The sequence below is a fragment of the Gossypium arboreum genome, chromosome 1 (assembly GCF_025698485.1).
Source record: "Gossypium arboreum isolate Shixiya-1 chromosome 1, ASM2569848v2, whole genome shotgun sequence".
NCBI classification, from domain to species: Eukaryota; Viridiplantae; Streptophyta; class Magnoliopsida; order Malvales; family Malvaceae; genus Gossypium; species Gossypium arboreum.
The window spans coordinates 118427823-118450348 of record NC_069070.1 but is presented as its reverse complement, the minus strand read 5'-3'; the positions used below and the strand labels follow the sequence as shown (position 1 = coordinate 118450348).

The 22526-nt window shown below is 30.5% G+C and overlaps 2 protein-coding genes across 2 annotated transcripts; both read right to left on the bottom strand.

Annotated features, from left to right (window-relative positions):
* Nucleotides 1-2921: 2921 nt before the first annotated feature.
* LOC108481184 (probable disease resistance protein At5g47250) lies at nt 2922-5744 on the bottom strand. The gene is made up of 2 exons (XM_017784345.2): nt 5204-5744; nt 2922-3397 (listed from the first exon to the last, which is right to left on the bottom strand). The coding sequence occupies exons 1-2, from the start codon at nt 5742-5744 to the stop codon at nt 2922-2924; spliced, it is 1017 nt and encodes a 338-aa protein (XP_017639834.2).
* A 188-nt stretch (nt 5745-5932) lies between these two features.
* LOC108481183 (putative disease resistance protein At5g05400) lies at nt 5933-6640 on the bottom strand. The gene has a single exon (XM_017784344.1). It carries the CDS (start codon nt 6638-6640, stop codon nt 5933-5935), a length of 708 nt encoding a protein of 235 aa, XP_017639833.1.
* Between the last annotated feature and the right edge of the window lie 15886 nt (nt 6641-22526).

Sequence of the window (22526 nt, the reverse complement as noted above, 5' to 3'; positions counted from 1 at the left end):
ACACACAAATGTGTGTAGCCCCATGAAGACTGAATCATTGAATGGAAGCAGATACTTCATTTTATTTATTGATGATTACTCCAGGTATTGTTGGGCATACTTTTTCCGGAATAAGTATGAAGTATTTTCAATATTCTAGAAATTTAAAGCTGCAGCAGAAACTGAAGAAGGCTGTAAACTCAATATCCTTAGGTCTGATAATGGAACAGAGTACACTTCACCCGGGTTTAATACCTTTTGTAATGAAGCAGGTATTAAAGACCAGCTCACCAACACTTATACACCTCAACAAAATGGTGTAAGTGAAAGGAATAATAGGAGCTTGATGGATATGGCCAGATGTTTATTGTTTGAGAAGAATTTACCCAAGACCATGTGGGCTGAAGCTGTCAATACTGCTATCTACATTCAGAATAGGCTTCCAACCAAAGCACTTGCTCACAAGACACCTTTTGAAGCCTGGTTCGGGTTCAAGCCATCATTGGCTCATATGAAAGTCTTTGGTTGCCTATGTTACAGCCAAATACCAGCTGTAAAGAGGGATAAGTTGTCCAAAAGAGCTATTCCTGGTATTTTAGCCGGGTATAGTATGGTCAAGAAGGGCTACAGGATCTTAGACCCTTTAACAAACAAAATTCAAGTAAGCAAAGATGTGATCTTTGATGAAAAAGAATGCTGGAATTGGGAGAAGAATGAGCCAGAGGCTGTTTCTGAAGAGCTGATGGCTGGTCATGCTGAACCTAATCAAGTTAGTCCCAAAATGAACATTGATGACATGCCAGTCAGAGGCACTAGACCTTTGGCTGAAATTTATGAAAGAGCTCAAGTTGCCATAGTGGAGCCATGCAGTTTTGAAGAAGCTGAAGCTGATAAAGGCTGGAAACAGGCAATGTTTGATGAAATTGCCATGTGGGAATTGGTTTCTAGACCAGCCAAGAGAAAAGTTATTGGAGTAAAATTAGTCTATCGAGCCAAGAAAAATGCTGATGAGAGCTTGAACAAACTGAAAGCTAGGCTTGTAGTCAAAGGATTCAGTCAGAAATATGGCCTGAACTACTTGGAAACATTTGCACCAGTAGCCAGACTAGACACCATCAGGCTACTGGTTGCCTTGGTAGCTCAAATGCAGTGGAAAATCCACCAGCTTGATGTGAAGTCTGCATTTCTAAATGGCTTCCTTGAAAAAGAGATATACATTGATCAGCCTCAAGTATTCATTGTGTCTGGCAAAGAACAAATGGTGTACAGGCTTAAGAAGGCATTGTATGGCCTGAAATAGGCTCCTAGAGCCTGGAATGCTCGAATTGACAGTTACTTGGTTAGTTTGGGATTTAAAAAAAGTGTTAGTGAGCCAACACTATATGTCAAGAAGAATGAAGCTGAAATACAGCTTATTTGAAGCTAAAATACAGCTTATTGTATCCCTCTATGTTGATGACCTTTTGGTGACCGGAGAAGATCAAGACATGTAGGCTGAATTCAAAGCCAAAATGAAGGACATGTTTGAAATGTCTGACTTAGGGCTAATGACATACTTTTTGGGAATGGAGGTGCGCCAAATAGAAGGAGAAATCTTCTTGGGACAGAGAACATTTGCCTTAAAGGTTTTGTCCAAGTTCTCAATGGAGAATTGTAAGCCAATGAGCACTCCTATTGCTGTTGGAATGAAGTTGTCAAGCCAAGGAGATCATGAACCAATCAATGAGTCTACCTATAGGAGCCTAGTTGGCTGCTTATTATATTTGACAACAACTAGGCCAGATATCTTATTTGCTGTGAGTATGTTATCAAGTTTATGCATTGCTCTAATGTCCAGCATTTTCAAGAAGCAAAAAGAGTGCTAAGGTACATCAAAGGCACTCTTGACTATGGTGTGTTATTCAACAAAGCTGAAAGTTTGAAGTTGAAAGGCTATACTGATAGTGACTGGGCTGGTTCAAGTGATGATATGAAAAGCACCTCTGGATATGCTTTTACCCTTGGCTCAACTATGTTTTGTTGGAGCTCAAGAAAACAATCAATGGTGGCTCAATCAACAACAGAAGCTGAATATGTTGCAGCCGCCAATGCTGTAAATCAAGCCATTTGGCTAAGAAAAATTCTAGCTGATCTTAACCTACATCAAAGGGAGGCAACAGAGATCTTTTGTAATAACAAGTCTTCTGTTGCAATTGCAAAGAATCCTATCTTCCATGGTAGAACGAAGCACTTCAGCATCAAGTTACATATGATAAGGGAGATGGAACAAGCTCGAGAGGTGGAGCTGATTCATTGCAATTCAGAGGAACAGGTTGCTGACATTTTCACAAAGGCCCTTGGTGTGTCAAGGTTTATAAAACTGAGAAAGCAGCTAGGTGTTACAAGCATGGAAACTAAGGAGGAGTGTTGAAGTTAGTTCCCATGCAACACATACAGCAACAAAGGTGGACATGCAGTTCATGCAAATTTATGGACATAAGTTTTCCGGGTGAAATACATGCATCTGATGATGTTAATGCTACTGTTTTGTCTTATTTTCATTTTGTTACTTTTTAACAATGTTTTTGTAATTTGGTTCATTTTTAATTATGTTTGGATAACAAATTGATGTAACTTGATGGTCAAAGAGTTGGTTACCAGCTTTGTTCAAGTGTGCAAGTAATATCACTTAGTTCCAATGTAATAGGTGGATTTAGGTAGTGTTTAGGTGATGAATTTGTTTATTTTGACCAGCAAATGTCTGGTATATGTAATGGCCTTGAGCCAAAGTTTCTTTTGAATGAATCATCTGATTTTTCCTTCCATATGCTCCACTTTTCTTTGCTTTCTAAATTCTGTTTCTATTCCTGCTTGAAGCTCAAAGCTTGAATTTCAAGCATTTTTCTTCATTCTTCATCCGGGTAAATTACATTGTTGTTGAAGTCCAGTTTGAAGTTCTTACTTCATCCGGATAAAGTGTGTCTAACACCAACAAGATCCAACATCTTTAGATTTTCCAACCTCCCTAATTCATCTGCTAAACCCTCAAATTTTGAACCACTCAAACTTAGAATCTCAAGTGTCCTTAGGTCTCCAAGGAACGAAAAGTCCTCAAAATTCTCCAAATGCAGAACACGAAGTTTTGGCAGGAACATAAGAGCATACAAGGAAATAAACCCCGTGTAATCATCTACAACTGTAAGACTTAAAACTTTTAGTTCTCTCATTCCTAGAAAACATGTACCTTGTACATCGCAGTTCTTAAGCAATAGGATCTCAAGCTTTGAATGCATCAATCTATCAGGAAATTTTTTCTTTTCACTGTCCAACAATGAGATTGCTTTACTAGATTCAGAGCTTTTATTTAGTAACTCCAATCTAGATTTGATCATAAAACCACTTTTTTCTTCAGATGTGATCCATAGAACAACATCACGAACTATGTCATGTAACTTAACATACCTAATCAAGCCAAAATAAAAGAGAATACATTTGTAATAAAATTTTATTTTATTTTTATATATTATGAAATATAAATCACATAAAATAAATAATAATATAGTATGAAAAGATTAAAAATATGTCAAAAGTTTAAAATTTTACTAATAAGAAAAAAATCTAAAATCTAAAATCTAAAATATTAAATATTATGGGTAACCTAGAATGAGCATGAGTCAGCTATTTATAAACATGGGTAAATTTGAGCAAAATTTTAGATTAATATTTTGGGTTCGTTTTGGCTTGGCTTGAGCAAATATAAAGTTATTAATATCATAGACAAGTTAAACCAAAACCTAGCCCGACTCAAACTATGAACACCTCTAATAATAAAGACTTAAAAGAACAAATATCTAATTAAAGCTTATTTTGAAGTTATATATTATAGGAAGAACAAAATATATAATGGCTAAATGAAATACTCGTATTTATTTTATTAAAATAATCATATTTTATAGTATAAAATATGTATTACTAAATATTTATAAATTTTAATATATTTATTATCAAAATATTATGATTCTTTAATATGATTTTGAAATCTATAACTTTTCGATAAATTTTATTTACTTCATAATATGATGTTCAAAATTTATATTTGGCCAAAATATTATTTTATTAATATTTGATATTCATTGTTTATATATTTTCATATCAATTTGATTACCGACATTTTTTTTAATTTCTTACAATAAATTATTTTGTTAATATATTATGAATAAATTAGAAAATTTATCATTCGAGAGATTTAGATTCGATTATCCAGCTATTAAAATTATTAATTTTGATATTAGTATCATTCACAATTTTTTGCTTAGCTAACTGTAAGAGATTAACGATTGAATCTACCACAGAAATTTGTACCACATGCTATTTATATTTAAATATGTTGACCACATAAATGATATTTTATTTTAATTTGAAATTTTTATGAACAAATTAGATTATCCAAACTTTTTAAAGAAGAAATATTACGTAAAGTATTTGATACATTTCATTAATATAGGATAGATAAAATATTATTAATTTATAATTATTATAAAATTAATAAATTTATTAATATGTTATGTATCATACATTATTAAATTATAAATATTTATCTTTAAAACTAATAAATTTATTAATATATCATATGACATTGATGAAATTTGCAATTTTACTAATAATTTCATTTTTTTAACATCTAAAACACATAATTTCAAACTTGGATGTTTAATAATATTTGTCAATATGTTCTTAAAAGTAAAAATTTCTTGTAATTTATATAATTAGCTTTTGTGAGAATTTAATAACTTTATCATAAAATTAAAAGTTTAGATGTAATTGTAGGTTAATCAACTATATTTTTATTTTATTTTATTAACATACTTTAATAGAAAATTTTTATGAATTTGAAATTAAAATAAATTAATGAGAATTTAATATTTAAATTTTATTTATTTTCAAGTAGATTAATACAACGTGAATTCTATTTTTAAATATTAATTTTATTTTAAATTGAAATAATAAAATTACTTATTTAGATAATATAATTTTTTTATTTTCATTAATGACTTGCAGTTGTTAATTCGAAGTTCACACTTATATGTAAATGATATTATTTATAAACAAATAATAATTCTCTAATTGAGTCTAAAGATGGTTTAGTTTGGCTGAGCTGCTGGACTTCTAAAGACAATTCTACTCCTAAATCTACAAAAATATCAATTAATCGAAAGGAATAAGCTCTAGAGTTTAAGGACCATACCTTCACCATCTCCATCTTCATCTTCAACTTCATCTTCTAACAGCAAGCAAGAATCTTTGAGGTAATCAATGGCTTCCAAAACTTCAAACCTCACTTCTCCAATTAAGTCAGCCTTGCCAAATAACTCCAAACCCCAAGCATATCGCACCAAATCTTCCACTTTAATTGAATGATCCTCTGGATATAAACCACACAATAAGAAGCATTTCTTGTTCGTCTCCTTCTTCAAGTATTCATAACTCATCTTGATACACAAGTAGGCATTTTTTTCTTCTTCTCCAATGTTACCGATTTCCACTAATCTACTGCTTTCAAGTTTCTTACGGGCCACTTCCCATCCTTTACGGGTCTTTGTACTTTTTAGAGCCGCTGCTAGCGTTACAATCGCTACCGGTAGACCCTTGCATTCTTTCGCAACTTTCTCAGCCTCCTCAAGAATATCCCTTGAAACTCTTTCATTAAGCTTAGCTTTCATTCTAAATAGAGCCCATGCTTCATCACTTTCCAAAACATCCATCGGAATAATAACTTGACATTCCATGGATTCGCATACTGTCTTGCGATGTGTTGTCAAAATGATTTTACATCCCTTCCCATTTTTATTTAGCGGAATGCCTATCTCTTTAAAGTGGACCTCATTCCACATATCATCAAGGATTATGAGGACTTCTTTTTCCAATTGAAGCCATAATTCTTCTGCTCTCCCTTGTTTAGTTTTACTCTTGAACTCTAAGAACAAGAAATCTGCTGCTTTATCTTGAATATTTTCAATGATTGAATTTTGGGAACAACAACTTCAATAACTTTACGAAAACATCCTAATTCTTTGGTTTTTTTACCGACTTCTTTGACTATGGTGGTTTTGCCGACCCCTCCCATCCCCCACACCCCGATCATGTTAACTTTGTCATCCTCTAATGCTTCCATGATATTGTTGAATGCAGCAGTTGAAGATTTGGAAGCCACAATATCTTTAGATGTGAAGAATTCTAGGCCAGGAAGTTCCGCACGATGGCCGATTCGTTCAAAGTGAGAGTCTTCTACAAGTTTACTGATATACACTGTCTTCTTCTCTATCTCCTTGCCTAATTGATATCGCCAACACCAATTAGGACACCAACGGAAGCATCTCTTATTTTCTTCAACTCTGCTGTCCAAATTCTGTACATCTTTCAAGGCATTGTCTACATTTTTCAGCCATTCATCTACATAGTCCTCAATTACTTGAGTGTGAATCTGCAGTTTTGCCTCCTTAACGTCTTCTTCAACTCGAGTTTGTTCTCTTTTCAGATTGCTTTGCTGTTGGTGGAGGTCTTCAATTAACTTATGAAAACGAAATAAGTAGCGAATACGACGGTCTATTGGCTTCACCAAATAGTCAACCATCAGTGTTCCTACGGCATTAGAAGCAGCAGCCAAGCAAAACTCTCCCGCCATTGTCGTTAATCTGAATTGAAATAACAATTCTGCTAAGCTTAAGCAAAATGGTAGAAAATATACACTTGACGTGAACCACAAAAAGAAATGAAAGATGGTGACGAAAAATTCGAAGCTTACCACTTGAGATGAAGATGAAGATATAATATATTAAAAAAGCAGAGTTGAAAGGTGGGTCTCCTTGCTTCACACAAAATGTTCCAACTTTAAATCTGAAACCAAAACAATTGAAGCTGTCAATTTTACATTTTTGTAATTTAATTTAAGAGTTTAACATGGGTTAAGGTCATCCTACAAATAAAAATTAATAAACGTAAAATACAAAATACTTTTTATAATAATAATAATAATAATAATAATAATAATAATAATAATAATAATGTCTTTGTTTTTTGAATAATCAATGTAATACAATATATATAAACACGAGTTTGAAGAAATATTTAAATTAATGTATCAATGTTTTTAAGTAATATTATTTTGCATTAAATTAAAATTATATAATTTAATAAAGTTAAATATATAAAATAATGTGCAAGAGATGTGAAATTAAAAGTTACCAACACTCCAACTTTAAATATTTCCTTGTAACGTTTGTGTATGAACCAAACAAATCTTCACTGAAATCATTGTAATTGAAAAAATAATTAGGCTGCGAACCAAAAATAAAATTAAAAAATTTGGTCAAAAGTTAAATCAAATTAATTGAAAAGGAATTATATTGATACAGTGATGCTTCTCTATTATTAAGGAGAGTTGAAATGGTTGTTTAACCTTTATAATTTTGGTAGAATTTGCTACACATATTCGCTTACCTTCAACAATTTTCTCCATTTTTGTTCTCTTTTTGAAACAAAATGACTAAAAGATTTGGCTTTTTTTTTTTGGGGGGGGGGGGGGTTGCAGTGAAAAAAGCAATGGCGGGACTAATGAAAGGAAAGAAGAAACAGAGAAAAACATAAGAAAAATGAAAAAATAAATAAATAAATTATGTGATCGTGTGCATAATTTTTGCCACATCACTACATGATCGAGTCACATTTTTATTGACCTTGATTGATTAACAGTTGATTAATGAAAATATTATGGTGAAAAAATGTAATTTAAGTATTCAAATTGATTTAAAAAAATTTAGGTGTCTATTTGAAAAAAAAAATAAACGAATATAAAAGCTAAAAATAAAAATAATGAAGTGTTGAAATGTCAAAACAAATAAAAGAAAATTGGACCCTAGAAATTGCTCAATTGATATTAATTTTTCACTTCACACTCATGACTCTAGAAATTGCTCCATATCTGACCCTGAAATTATTAAGGTAGGACTAGAATTATAGACAGGGGTGAAGCCAGACAATTTTTTTAGGGGTGTCGGATAAAGTTTTAATTTTTTATAGTTTATATCTTTATAATTTGTAAAGGATTAAATTAAATTTTTATAATTTTAGGAGGCTAAAGTACAATTTTACTTTTACTAATTTAAAATTTTTAAAAAAAATTAAGAGCCAAAATAAAATTTTACATTTTAGGGTCCCATGCCACCCCCTGCCTCCGCCCTGATTATAGATACAACTGTGTTATTATGAGGAAATATATATATATAATTAAAGATAAATGGTTTAATATTTAATTTAGCCTACAAATTATTACTCAGACATAAAATATTCCTAGTACTTCAACGTTTTAGTCCATTACATGGTTTACTCCGAACCCTCAACATTGTTTGAAAATAAATTTGAATACCACCTCTAACTTATAATGTGCCACATGCAACCTATAACAATGCGCATCACGTGACAAATTCAAATATATTATATAATTTTAAAATAAAAATTAATTACTTTAATATGTTTTATTTTAAATTTATCTATTTGTCTCATTAAATAATTTCATTAAATTTCAAAATTATATATTTAAACCTTCAAATAAGATCCTTTAAATCTTAATACCAAACTCAGATTTGGCGTCGGTGGACACCGGTGACTATCCGCCACACTCATCGATGACCACTATTACAATCAACCACACAACTACTATATAGACAAAATGTGAGAATTCAGAATACAGGCTATAGATTAAAGATATGAACATAAAGTCAAAATACAGCCATTTATAATAGGTGGTCAGGGATAAGCGTTAATTAAACTTCTTTTCTTTTAAGTATTTATATTTATATTTTAAAATGTCTAATGTGGTATTTAAATTATTAATTTATGTATTATTTAGATCTTATATTTTCATAAAACATCTAATATGGTACTTGTACTTTAAATATCTAATTTGGTACTTTAGAAATATTTAATATAGTACCTAATATATCAATCTATGTATTATTATGATACATGAAATTAAGACCCTAATTAGTAAATGTTAAACCAATCAAAGAAAATTTAAGGTGTGAATTTATTTCTAAATCACCAATTCTATATGGATGATATGACATTATATGAAAAAAAATAAAACAAAAATTAAATAACTAAATCTAAACAACATAAGTTCTAACTTTAAAATATCATAAAATTTTAGCTTCAAAATTTTCCAATTTTTTAAAAACCCTAAATTTCCCCAATTTTTTTCGAAATTTGTACAAGTCAAAATTTCTCAAAAATTATGTCTCTTATTTCACTTATTGAATTTGAATGAGAAATTGAATAACTTGATTTCGACTACTGTACAGGCCCAAATTTTAACCTAGCTCAATCCCAAAATCCCCTAACCCAATAAACAAAACCAACAACCCCCTAAACCTAACAGAAGCCCAAACTAAACAAATAACTAACCCATAAACCCAAAACCCACTAAAGACCCAAACAAATTAAAACCCTAGTTCAACCCAAAACAATTAACAGCCCAAATACAAGAAGAAAAAGAAAACCCTAGACTTTTCACCCTAGGCCACCGCCCCTAGAGCCACCTGCCTGGCCACTACCTTTGCTTCCACCGACAAGTCAAATCCACCGCCCTGGCTGCACCTGCAATACATTAAACAAGAATAGACAGATATTAAAAGAGGGGCATGTAAATGGCTATTTAAAAAGCCAAATCAAGGACCATTTTTTCGGTCGATTTTTCTTGAAAATGAAAAGCATTATTAGATCTTAAAGAATACAAAACAGAGATTTTTCATCAACATCAAAAAGCAAAAAAACTGAAATCTCAGCAAAATCGAAAGGCAGAAAACAGTTCAAACAAAGAATCGAAATCTAATATTGCAAGGTGATTTTATTATCATCATTGTCTTCTTTCTTTTTCTTTTTTTAATCTATTTATTCACATGCCTATACATATATAAAATAGAAAAAAAATATAAAAAAAAATCATACCTGGAGCGATTTTCGGCCACCATATACGGTGGCCGGCACCGCAGATGACACGGCGGCAGACGGTCGGCTCTTTGCCGATTTCTGGGCTCGCTGCAGAGAAAGGAGAGAGGGAGAGAGGTTTTCAGCTTTTTTTTTTTTGCTGGAAGGAATGAAAAATGAAGTTTAAAAAAAAAAACTTGACTTTTAAAGGCCCCCGGTACGACGTCGTTTTGGGGCGTGCATTCAGCACCCAAAACGACGTCGTTTAGCTACCCGATCCACTACCCGACCCGTCTGCCTGAAGGATCCGCATGTTTTTGCAAGCATGGTCTAATTGCTTGCGCAGTCCTTCCGTTTTTTATACATTTTGCAATCAAGTTTCCGTTTCTTTTAAATTAGCCCTGAAGTTCACCACGGTTTGCGATCTGGTCCTTCCTTTAGCGACGTCGTTTTAAGGGTTCAGGTAAATTGCCCTTTTGGCCCCCGTATGTTATTCGCGTATTCAAATAGGTGCCCCTTTTTATATTTCCTTTCGAATTGGCCCCAAAATTCTATTTTAGTTTCGAATCTGGTCTCTTCTTTGAGATTTAACCTGATTTTTATATTATTTTTACTCTATTTTTTTAGCATTATTTTAACTGTTATTATTATTATTATTATTATTATTATTATTATTATCATATTCATTAACATATTATTATTATTTTTGCTATATTATTGTTATTATTATATATATATATATATATATACATACCTTTTATTATTTTTATGTATATTTTAAATATTATTATCGTTATTATTATCACCTATATGGTTATTATTATTACTATTAATATATATTAATGCATATGTACGTATATACATTTTCTATATGTATAGTATTATTTTAATTACTTTATTTTAATATTACTATCATATTATATTTACTTTTGCATTTTAACATTATTATTATTATCACTATTATCATTATATATTAGTGTACATTTTATATGTACATATACACATTTATATATGTAGTTTTATATATATATATATATATATATATTATTACTTTAATTTAATACTTTTATTGCTTTTTCTTTTGTATTTCTATTATTATTACATAGTAGTATGTATTTTCATTATATATGTATATGTACATATATGTTATATAGCATTATTAATAGCTCACTACAGCAAAACTGACTTTTAGCGGCGTTTTTTTAGGCCTTTAGCTGCGTTTTTGCAAACGCCGCAAAAAACGTCGCTATAGATAGCGCCGCTAAATTTTGCGACGTTTATTTGAAAACAACGCCGCTAAAGGTCAGGACCTTTAGCGGCGCTTTTCCCACAAATGCCGCTAAATGTCATAAAAATTAAAAAAAATAAAATATTATAAAATATTGTAAAAGTCCTAAAAAATATAAAAAAATTAAAATTCATTATCAAAATATTGAGAAGAAGAATAATCTATGATATAAATACATCCCGCCAAACAAAATACCGCACTTATCATACTACACCGTAAATCTAACAAAATACAAATAGAACAAAATAAGGATGAATGAAAGACATTAATGATATATAAAATCATTGTTTCTAATGCATATGTAGAAATCAAGCCATGGTGTGCACCAAGGATCCGGCTCTCGTAATAGCACCGTGCCTTGATCAAAATAATATATCTGCATTTGAAAAGATGATCTTTTCCAATTAGTGGTCAACTTTGAAAAACAAAAAGTTCAAAAGAAGTCATGTGTCAATTAAAATTGCCACCCTTGATATTGCTATAGGAATTAATGCATGGAGAGTGATGGAGATGGGATTGGGGATTCCTCAAGGTGCAGCAGATAAATTTAAGCAACAGTGTGGGAAAAGGTGAAATGAGAGATTTTAGACTAAATCCAAAGCATTAATTTCTATTAAATGAAAACAAACAAACAAATATAATTGTTAAAGAAACATTAATTTCTCTTAAATCCGGCAATATTCGAACTATTCCATTATTCATTGCATTCAAAGTTTCAGAATAGAGATGAATACAGTTAGCGAGGGAAGCAAATACGAGATAATTACCACATTTTCATCGTCGTAGCTATAACCTTAGTTCTTGAATTCATAAATCGTGCCTACCATTTGCAGCCCAAATACACACACACACATATATATATTTAAAAAAGCAGCACTTTATAGTGTTGGTTGCAACCAAAGAAATTCAAACATACCATCAAAACCCTCCAAGATGCAAGGGTTGCGGAATCTTTGATGGCCTTCAAAATTTCGCCGAGTGCCAAGAAGCCATAGTGCAAATAACGTACACAAGAAAGCCATAAGTATATAACTAAAATATAAAGATTATACAAATGACTGAATAGAGACACATCGATAAGACTGCTTAAGGAATCACAAGCCATTAAGATTTCTCTTTATATTCAATTTCAAATCATTAATGTAATCCTATTTTGTTAAAATGGAGGGTACCGTGTACAGAGAGGTAATATTTTGATCCTTGAGATACATTTCATTTACATAATTGTCCTGTCCATTTGGTAAACTTGGAGCTCTTGAAGAACATTCTTGGAAATGGCATACGCCATTTGAACAGATCCACCACCAAGATCAACTATGCCAACTGTGTCTTGATATGTCCTTCCCAAATTCCCTAGTAGGTAATTTATTGTCACCTATAAAAGAAGATGGAGGTTAAGAAAGTCCAAATTAGGTCCATTGGCTCCATCAGTAGGAAAAATTACAACGGATCCTAGCCCTAACAGCACGTAAATACTTTATTCTAGTTTCCCTAAGTTACCCTAGAGAAACCCCTCAGATTTCTCCAATTGGCTCCGGCACCACCGTGAAAGCATCTCTCAAGCAAGACTGATCATGTTGACCAGTTATAAGATTAAAATATCAAGCAGTCCTTGTACTTAGTCAAAAGTACAATTTAATCCACTATATTACAGAATTGAGTCCTTCAATCTTTTCCATGTTTGACATTGGAGAAATAAGTAAAATTGATAGCAATGTTAACGGGAAACCATCTAAAAGCTAGCATAGACCCCCGAAATCTGACAAAAATATTGATCTCTAGATGGAACTGAAGTAGCAACATTTTTTCAATTAAGTACATACATATTGTCGAATTTCAACTCATGTACAACTCATGTACTATGTAAGATTTGAGAAGAAAAGTCCACATCAGCATTTAAATAATTTTACATCAATATTGTTATCAATTTTACTTGTTTGCGCCTATATCAAATGTTTAAAGATTAAATTACTCGGTTCTATAATACAAGGATTAAATTGCATTTTAGCTATAATATAGGGACGCCAAGATACTTTAACCCCGATAAAGATGCAAAGTAAAAGCAAAGTATAAAAGTACAAGAAAATTCAGCATATCATACCCACCCATAAGAACCTTCTTGAGAGCCGTCCAGAATTTTGACCCCATTTGCCTCGGATTTAAGGGTGCTTCTACTTTTCAAAATTTCCCTGACCTAAATACATATTTAAATTGCACTAGCTTGAGGAAATGGTAAAGTAAATGCTGTGGCCATAACAAACATGTATCCGAAAATAAAATTACCGATTGCAAATTTTATCAAATGCCTTGCCTCCTAATGCCCTCGGACCAAAGATTGCCTACACAGATAGCCCCATTGTTCAGCAAATTAAAAGGCTTAGAATGCATAACGCATGAACGTAATACCTACCCCAACTCTCACAGCAGTCTTTGATCGTAAATCTAGCGGAACAACATTTTCTGCCTTGTCAAGAAGAGAAGTTAATGAATTTGCAGCAGCCTGTGGATCTTTTGCATAGTAGCTCAAACCTGGTTTAAGCTGCAGCCAAACAACCCACATAAAACCAACTAATACTTGGACAAAAACCTCCATAAAGTTGAAGAAAATGGTCCATAGCACACAAGTAAAATGGTACCTTGAAAAGAGATCAAAGAATTGATGTTTTGAACTCTTTTTTTTTTTGTTCACTTCTTATTGTGTTTGCGTGAATCGATATGACAATTGAAAGCTCCCACTCTTTCTAATTTACACAACAATTCCTGTAATATTATAAAATCATTAAAAAAAGTTGATAAAGAAAACTGATAACAACGGAATAAAAATCCCAGAAAGTGTGAGGACGAAGAAGAGAAAATTTTGAAAAAAGAAAGGATATTTGGGAAGGAAGAAAACCGAGAAGCAAAATCCCGAGAAACAAACAGAAAACAGTGAGATTCAAATATTAATTTATATATAAAATAAACATAAAAAATAAAGAAAATACACTAACTCACCTATCAGCTCTCCAATGAAACAAAGATGAACAAACCAAAGAACGCCATCGAAAGTTAACATTATATAACCCCCCTAAAAAAAGAGTTTAAAATCAATACAAATATAGAAACCTTTATTTATAGTAGCATTACATTGAACAACTTCAAACTTCTTTTTCTGTGATAAAAAAAAACATATATATAAAACAATAAATGGAAACACAATAAAAAGGAAAGCATTATTAAGATTTCCAACTTACCTTAAACGGAAATTCATTAGCCATTGTTGATCTTTATCCACTGCTACATTCGCCATCACTCGAAGAAAAAAAACACAAAACCCCTAACTTTAGGCTTTTCTTCGTTTCCCGCTCTTTGAAACAAAGAGATGAAAAGAAGACAGGAAAAACACCGACTCAGTACGAATAGTGGCAAATTTGAAAACTCTTTCCATGTTTGATGCTCTCCCAGAGATATTTTAGGGTTTGGGTTTTCATTTTTTAAATTGAAAAACAATTATATTTTGTTTGCTATCCCGGGTCTAGCCCATATTTCAAGAATATAAATACTCTTCTTGGGCTACAGGTCCAATAGTGTCCAACCTATTTGGGCCTATATTCGGTTGCAATTTAAGTTTGATCCAATTATACATTAACATTGATTTAATGTGTAATTGTATACATGAATTTTAATTTGATGCAATTTAAGTTTAATTAGTTGCCTTCTATTCAACCAATTATGGTAAGTTGTTGATGCGGCAAAGTAAAAAATTGACATTTGGCATGCATTTTTCATATCCTAAAACATAAAATGAAAATTACACAATACAACTATTATTAATTTCTTGATAATTTTTTGTATTATTACCGATTTAACTAATTAATTTTGGAAAAATAATTTTAATGTGAATTAAAATACATATTAATTCCTAACTTGAATAAATTTTAGCAAGAGTTTATTTTAACTTGAATTAAAATTAGTCGGATTGAATTAATTTTCACAATAACTAATATGGAAACACAACAAATATGTTCTTAAATTTAATTATGTTATTCATTTTATAGAAGGAAAATATCAAATTTGGCAAGAATTAATTATTGAATAACCTATGTTATTAAATATTGCCAAATTTTTAATGTTAATTAATTTTTATTTACATTAAGAATTAATTTTGACATGTTTTATACTGATAATTTGATTTTTTTTTTTGTAAATTATAAGAAGGACAAAATCCTAACAACTAACAATTTGATTTAACTGGTGTTTTTAACCTTGCTTCACCGGGGACCATGTTTTTAGTAACAATGTCAACATTAAAAATGCTAATACAATTACATATAAAATTTTAATAAATATAAATTAAAATTTAAATACAATTACATATATAGGATATTAAATATTAAATTAAAAATAATATAAATATATATATATTAAATTGGGTTTAGGTTAAGCCTTTTATTAATATGGGCATACTTAGATAAAATTTTAGGCTCATATATTGAATGAAGTGAGACTTGAATAAAAATAAAATATATTAATATCATGCTTAAAGCACAATCATGTTTAAGTTAAACAATTATGTTTTTTTATTAATATATATTCAATGACTTTAAAAATTAGGGGTTTTAGTGTCGGGCATGAGAAAAAGAAAACATTTCAAAAAGAAAACGACCCCGTTTAAGTTAAATTTCCAATTAAATTTATAAATACTTAACGTAAATTTACTTAAACCTAATGATATTGTTTTAATTTTTTTATAAATATATTCATTTTATTTTCATTTGATATTTTTTAATTTTTTAAATATAAACAAGTTAAATATTTTTAATTATTATTATTTTTCTAAACTCTAAACCCTTAACCCTTAACCCCAAACCCTTACACCTTAAACTCCAACCCTAACCCTTAAACCCTAAATTATAATCCCTAAACCCATAATTCATCATAAACCTTCAAATACTAGTTAACTCATAAACCTTAAACCCTAAATCATATATCTTAAACCATAGTTAACTCAAAATCTTAAACCCTAAACTATATATCTTAAACCATAAACCATAAACTATAATGATAATTAATTCGATATTTTAAATTCAACACTCTCTTTTACGATTATATAAGAAAATATTTAATATATTGTATAACCATAAATTTTAATAATTATTGTTTTAGACTTTTAGCGTTTTGCCAAAAGCGCCGCTAATGCTCAGTTTTTAGCGGCGTTTTAGTAAAAACGCCGCTATTATATATTTTTAGTGGCGTTTTGGTAAAACGCTGCTATTTATGTGTTTTACAATTTTTATGCGTTTTTTGATAAAACGCTGCTAAAACGCCGCTAAAGCCCTATTTTCTGTAGTGGCTTAATATTATTGTTTTTAGGTATTTGTATGTCACATATGTTTTCATTAAATATATATACATTATATTCCTATTACGCACATATCTTAATATTATATTACGTACATTTTACATACATATATATATTTTATGTATACCTGTCTATACTTTTAATATACTACACATATTTTTATGTATATATGTCTCATTAATATCGCATTTTATATATTTTAATACTACGTACACATTTTGTTTCTATTATTACGTATAAGTTTTAATACATATATTTATATGTTTATATATCGTTATTACACTACAGGAAAATAGGGCTTTAGCGGCGTTTTTTTAAGCGTTTTATCAAAAACGCCGTAAAATTGTAAAACACATAGCAATAGCGGCGTTTTACAAAAACGCCACAAAAACTAGAACAATAGCGCGTTTTTCCTAAAACGCCATGAAAATAGAGCATTAGCGGCGCTTTTGGCAAAACGCGCTAAAACCAAAAGCATTAGCGGCGCTTTTGGAAAACGCCGCTAAAAACCGAGCATTAGAGGTGCTTTTGGGAAAACGCTAAAGTCATATAACCCTAAACCCAAAAAAATCATAAACACTAATCTATAACCCTAAAACAATAATTATTAAAATTTATGGTTATACAATATATTAAATATTTTCTTATATAATCGTAAAAGAGATAGTATTGAATTTAAAATATTGAATTAATTATCATTATAGTTTATGGTTTATGGTTTAAGATATATGGTTTAGGGTTTAAGGTTTATGAGTTAACTATGGTTTAAGATATATGGTTTAGGGTTTAAGGTTTAGGAGTTAACTAGTATTTGAAGGTTTATGATGAATTATGGGTTTAGGGATTATGATTAATTAGGGTTTAATGGTTAGGGTTAGAGTTTAAGGTGTAAAGGTTTAGCGTTAAGGGTTAAGGGTTAAGGGTTTAGAGTTTAGTGTTTATGGGATAGGGGTTAAGAGGTTTAGGGTTTAAATTAATTAGTATTTTTTAATTTATATATTAAATGATTTCTTATATAATTGTAAAAGAGATACATTACACCAAAACAGGTTTTAAGGGGATACGGGCTAGGCGTTAAGGGGATAAGGGTTAGGCGTTAAAGGGATTGGGGTTAGGGGGTTTATGGTTTATGAGTTAATATTTTAAGGTTTATGGATTATGGTTTAGGGATTATGTGTTAGGGTTTAAGGTTTAGGGGTTATGTGTTAATTAAGGGTTTAGGTTTTAAGGGTTAAGGGATATGGGTTATGGGTTTAGGGTTTAGGATTTAAGATTTAGGGGTAAAGGTTAGAGGTTTAGGGTTTAGATTAATTAGTATTATTTAATTTATATATTAAACAATTTCTTATATAATTGTAAAAGAAATAATATTAATCTTAATATATTAAAATTATAATTATAGTTTAAATTATTTAAGAGATAATAGATAAACTTTATATATATATTATTAAATATTGACTATCATTAGTTAATTATTATGGCTTCCAAATTATAACAAATAAAAATAAATATGAAAATTAAGAGATTAGTGGCTTTTAAAAAAGCATACAAAAACACTATTATAACAAATAAAAATAAATATGAAAATTAAAAGATTAGAAAAAGCATACAAAAACACTATTATAACAAATAAAAATAAATATGAAAATTAAGAGATTAGTGCCATTTTTTTTAAAAACGCCACAAAAAACACTATGAAAACGACATCGTCTTTTTTTCTTAAATTTCATCTTCTTGTGTCATGCCCGACACTTAGCCATTTCCTCCAAAATCCCAAAACAGATATCCTAAACGTTTAGCCATTTCCAGCAAAACCCTAAAATAGATTTCCCTAATTCTCTACATTTCCCCTAATCCCTAAGTTTTTTTTAATAGTTCTTCGTTTAAGTAAAGCCCTTATATTTAAAAAAAAAATCAATTTTTTTCAGGTATTAGGGAAAGTGATTCGGCCAGGTTTTTCAGCATCTAGAGTTTCTGTCAATGTTGGAGAAGAGTTAAATATTCGAGTAATTCATGCTTATAGTTGAATGAGAGAAATGAGTGATGTCAAAGTTGAGAAACCAGACGATAAACAGCCACAAGAAAGCAGAAAATTCCTAATGCAACCTGCAACAGTGTACCACAGCAGCAGGAATAGGGATTCATAATGTCGTGAAAGAAAGCTGGATCTTCTTCTTGTCGTCTAAATGATCGAATAAGATTATCGAAATGGAGGTGTTTAATTAATCCATTAGGGTTCCCATATAGGTCTCGAATGCGTGTTTTGGCTGCAGATGCACCATCGAAGTGGAGAGTTGCTCATAATGAATGATTTACCTGTTTACAAGAGAAGGAGGAGCAAAATACAAGAAGCCATTGAAGAGGCTGAGCAAAATAAGAGGAAGAATAAGATCAAAATAGAATTTCATTGCAAAATCTCGAGCTGTGTCTCAAAGTGCGTATGTGTGCTTGATAGTAGTAGAATCTAGAATACACCCCAAACTTAGCCAAGTTGTTCCATACAGTCATATCTAGAAGGCAGCATGTATATATATGCAAGCATACTAGTCGAAAATTACAATTCTTCCTTTCTTTTTCTTGTTTTATTAGTAGAGCTGAAACGGGAACTTAGTTCTTACGATTTTAATTTCCACAGATGTAACTGTTTTCCTATACTAAGGCTATGTAACTGTTTTCCTATACTAAGGCTACGATCTTGTTTTGAAGGAGCATACAAGATTTCTGGAAGAAAAAGTGGAGCAATTGAGAAATGAGAATGCACTTTTAAAGAAATTACTTTCCCTGGTGAGAGACCTCATGTTTCTTCTTGGCAAATGGCAAGAAACTGAGAAAATATACAATATTTTCCTTATTTTCTATGTATTACTTATTGATTTTTGGCCTTTCTCATCTTGCATGTGGATCAGGAAGCTGCAGCAGCTAAGAGACTCCCAGAGGTACTGATTTTATATGTCCAATGAACTTAATATATGGAGACTAATGAGGAGGTTTAAGCTCATCAAGATCAATGGTGGTGGTGAGACCGAGTGACAATATGGGATGACATAGTTTCATTTTTAAGACATTATAGGATCTCCGTTATACATCAAATATATATAAAGAAAAGCTTTTGTTTGCCTTGATCGACCGGCTTTCAAAATATAATAAAGATAATTAGATTTGCAAGTGAGCTAAAGATAGATCACGCTACTGTAAAGTTTTTGATAATTTATATATTACTATTGCCTACAAAAAAACATGGTTTCAATTATATCCTAATAGTTAGAATCATGAATCACTTGGATCTTGAGAAAAGTATACAATGTTAGAAGCTGCAATAGTTTTAATCTCTTTTGAGTTCATCATTCAGAAAAGAAAGATATATATATTTATAAGCATATTTTACAAACAAGAGAGATAAGTATGGTGACTCAAGAATCGATCTCAAAGAATAATGGATTGATAGAGTGCAAATGCTAAAAGCGCATAAACATTTTTATCAATCAAACTTCATATTAGCATGAATTACTATAAGCATGAATTACTCGAATATTTACCTCTTCTCCAACATTGATGAAACTCTAGATCTTTGAAAAACCTAGCGAATCGCTTTCCACAGTTTCGCTTTCTTTCATGTTTGATGTGCTAGTATCTTTAGGTTATCTTTGAATGAGAGAAATGAAATGATTTGTTTGGTTGGCTTGATATATATCTATATTTAATGGTAATTGGAGATATGTTTTGAGTGATTAGGAATATTATTCCTTCGGTGCATCTGAGGGACCGTTTCTATTAGTAGTAGTAGTTTTAAGTTGGTTAAATATTTGTGAGGCAATAGTGTGCCCGAGATCTTATAGATGATGATTGAACCTTCACAGAAAAGGCAAAGATTGAAGCTCAAATCTTAGGCTGTCAAGCAAGCAGCAACAAAAATGAAGGCAGAGGTTGAGTTTGAAAAAGCAACGGAAAGAGAAGAGAAGTCGCTAGAATTACATTACAAAAGGTTTTTATCTTTTTCTTGTGTTTTCTTTTTTGTCCTTATTATGTTTATATAGTGGAGGGTTTTAGAGGCTAGAACACTGTAATACCATATAGTATATACAAAATATGAAACAAACCATGCCATTATTTATTGAACAGGTAAAAAACTAATTATTGTTTTCCCCTTTTTCTTAAATTAAAGACCATGCCATTAAGGTAAATGCATATTATTGTTGACTATTAATTATATTAACTATTTATTTTACATTAAATTAATGTTTAAACATAAAAAATAAAATAAGAAACAATCAAACCAACTGGTTTAACCTGTGGTCCAGTTTCTTTAACATTGGCATTTATGTCCTTTAATGTCGAACTTTTACATTTATGTCTTTCATTTTGAATTTTTAGATGATAGTAGTGTCAATCAATTCTTTGTCCCTTGTTATGCTATTAGTTCCTTTGTTTTGCATTTTCTTTTTTTCTTTTTTTGCCAAAGCCACTTGTCTCAGTTGTCATGTTTTTTTATGCATTTCCTTGGCTATGGGGTTTTGCTTGGTAGTTATGCAGCTATTTATTGAAAGTTGAAACTCATGCCTGTTTTATGAATGCTTACATGCATGGCAAGCTGTTGTTAGCCTTTCTTTCTATTATGTTTGTTGCCTTGTATTAGCATTCTCTATGCTACTTGCCCTGCAAAGTTCCAAGTTTCCATTTTTATTAAAGATGGCAATCGGGTATTTGGAAATGTTAATTGTCTGATCTTTGGCAATTTTTCCCAGCAGAATTAAGCTAATTTTATGGTTCTATCTTTAATTAATGCATGATGAGCAATGCTTCCTTTCTGGTCATTTCCTATTTCTTTGTCATGGATGGATGTATTTATTGGAAAATGGGACAAAGTAACTTAATACAAAGAAATTTTACATTTGATTTTCTATGCCTTTTAGATCACCTCTAATTTTAAGATTGATTGCAGATGCCTTTTTCATTTTTACAACTTTTTCGACCAACAATTTATTTGTTACATATATATTTTATTTTATTTTAATCGTTAATTGTATGTCACTAATGCTTAATTGTTATAATTTTTACATAAATGTTTTTTTTTACTCGAGGCTAAGAAGTTAGCATCACAATATCAAAAGGAAGCGGCACAAATGCAATTCGGGTATGGACACGCTTGAAGAAGTAAGGAGAAAGTGAAGAAGCAATCGTCGGCTCAAATGAAATTAATAGCAATGTGGGAAATAAGAGCTCGTCAGAAAGGGTGGAGAGAAAAGGTCGCCAAATCTAATGCATTTCCTTATTTCATTTAAGTAACTTCATTATAATGTCTTATTTTCTTGATATTTTTATATTTAATCTAGTTTTATTTATTTATTTTAGTTTTGATTCTAAATTTTTATTTTTATTTTAATATTTAAGATAACTTGAGTTCTAACTTTTGGATTTTAATTGTGTTATTAATTTATTATTTTAAATTCTAAATTTAAATTCATTAATTTTTGTATTTAGTTTTATAGTTAAAATTTTAATAGAAAATTTTTATATTTATATCATTCAATATTTTGATAATGAATTTTAAATTTTTATATTTTTACGACTTTTATAATATTTTATAATTTTTTTGAATTTCATGACCTTTAGCGGCGTTTGTGGGAAAAGCGCTAAAGGTCATGGCCTTTAGCGGCGCCGGAAATAGAGGCGTTTTTAGCGCGCTTAAAAAACGCCGCAAATAGTTTTAGTGGCACTTAGAAGCGCCGCTAAAGGTTTAAAAAATGCCGCTAAAAGTCAGTTTTGCTGTAGTGTTATTAGTCTTTTTATTATTATTACTATTTTTAATAAATATTGCGTATATATTTGTAATCTGGTATTATATTTTTTACATACATATGCTTCCTACTACTTCATATTCACATTATTACTATCATGTTTAAATACCATGCATTATTATCGTTTCGCACTATTGTTATTTACATTATTATTATTTTCGTT

What these genes read in the sequence shown, in the direction of transcription:
- LOC108481184 (XM_017784345.2), bottom strand. Translation starts at nt 5,744, where the DNA reads ATGGAATGTCAAGTTATTATTCCGATGGATGTTTTGGAAAGTGATGAA. An exon ending in TGAAGATGGAGATGGTGAAG is followed by an intron (nt 3,398 to 5,203) that starts GTATGGTCCTTA and finishes TACATGACATAG; the next exon opens with TTCGTGATGTTGTTCTATGG.
- LOC108481183 (XM_017784344.1), bottom strand. Translation starts at nt 6,640, where the DNA reads ATGGCGGGAGAGTTTTGCTTGGCTGCTGCTTCTAATGCCGTAGGAACA.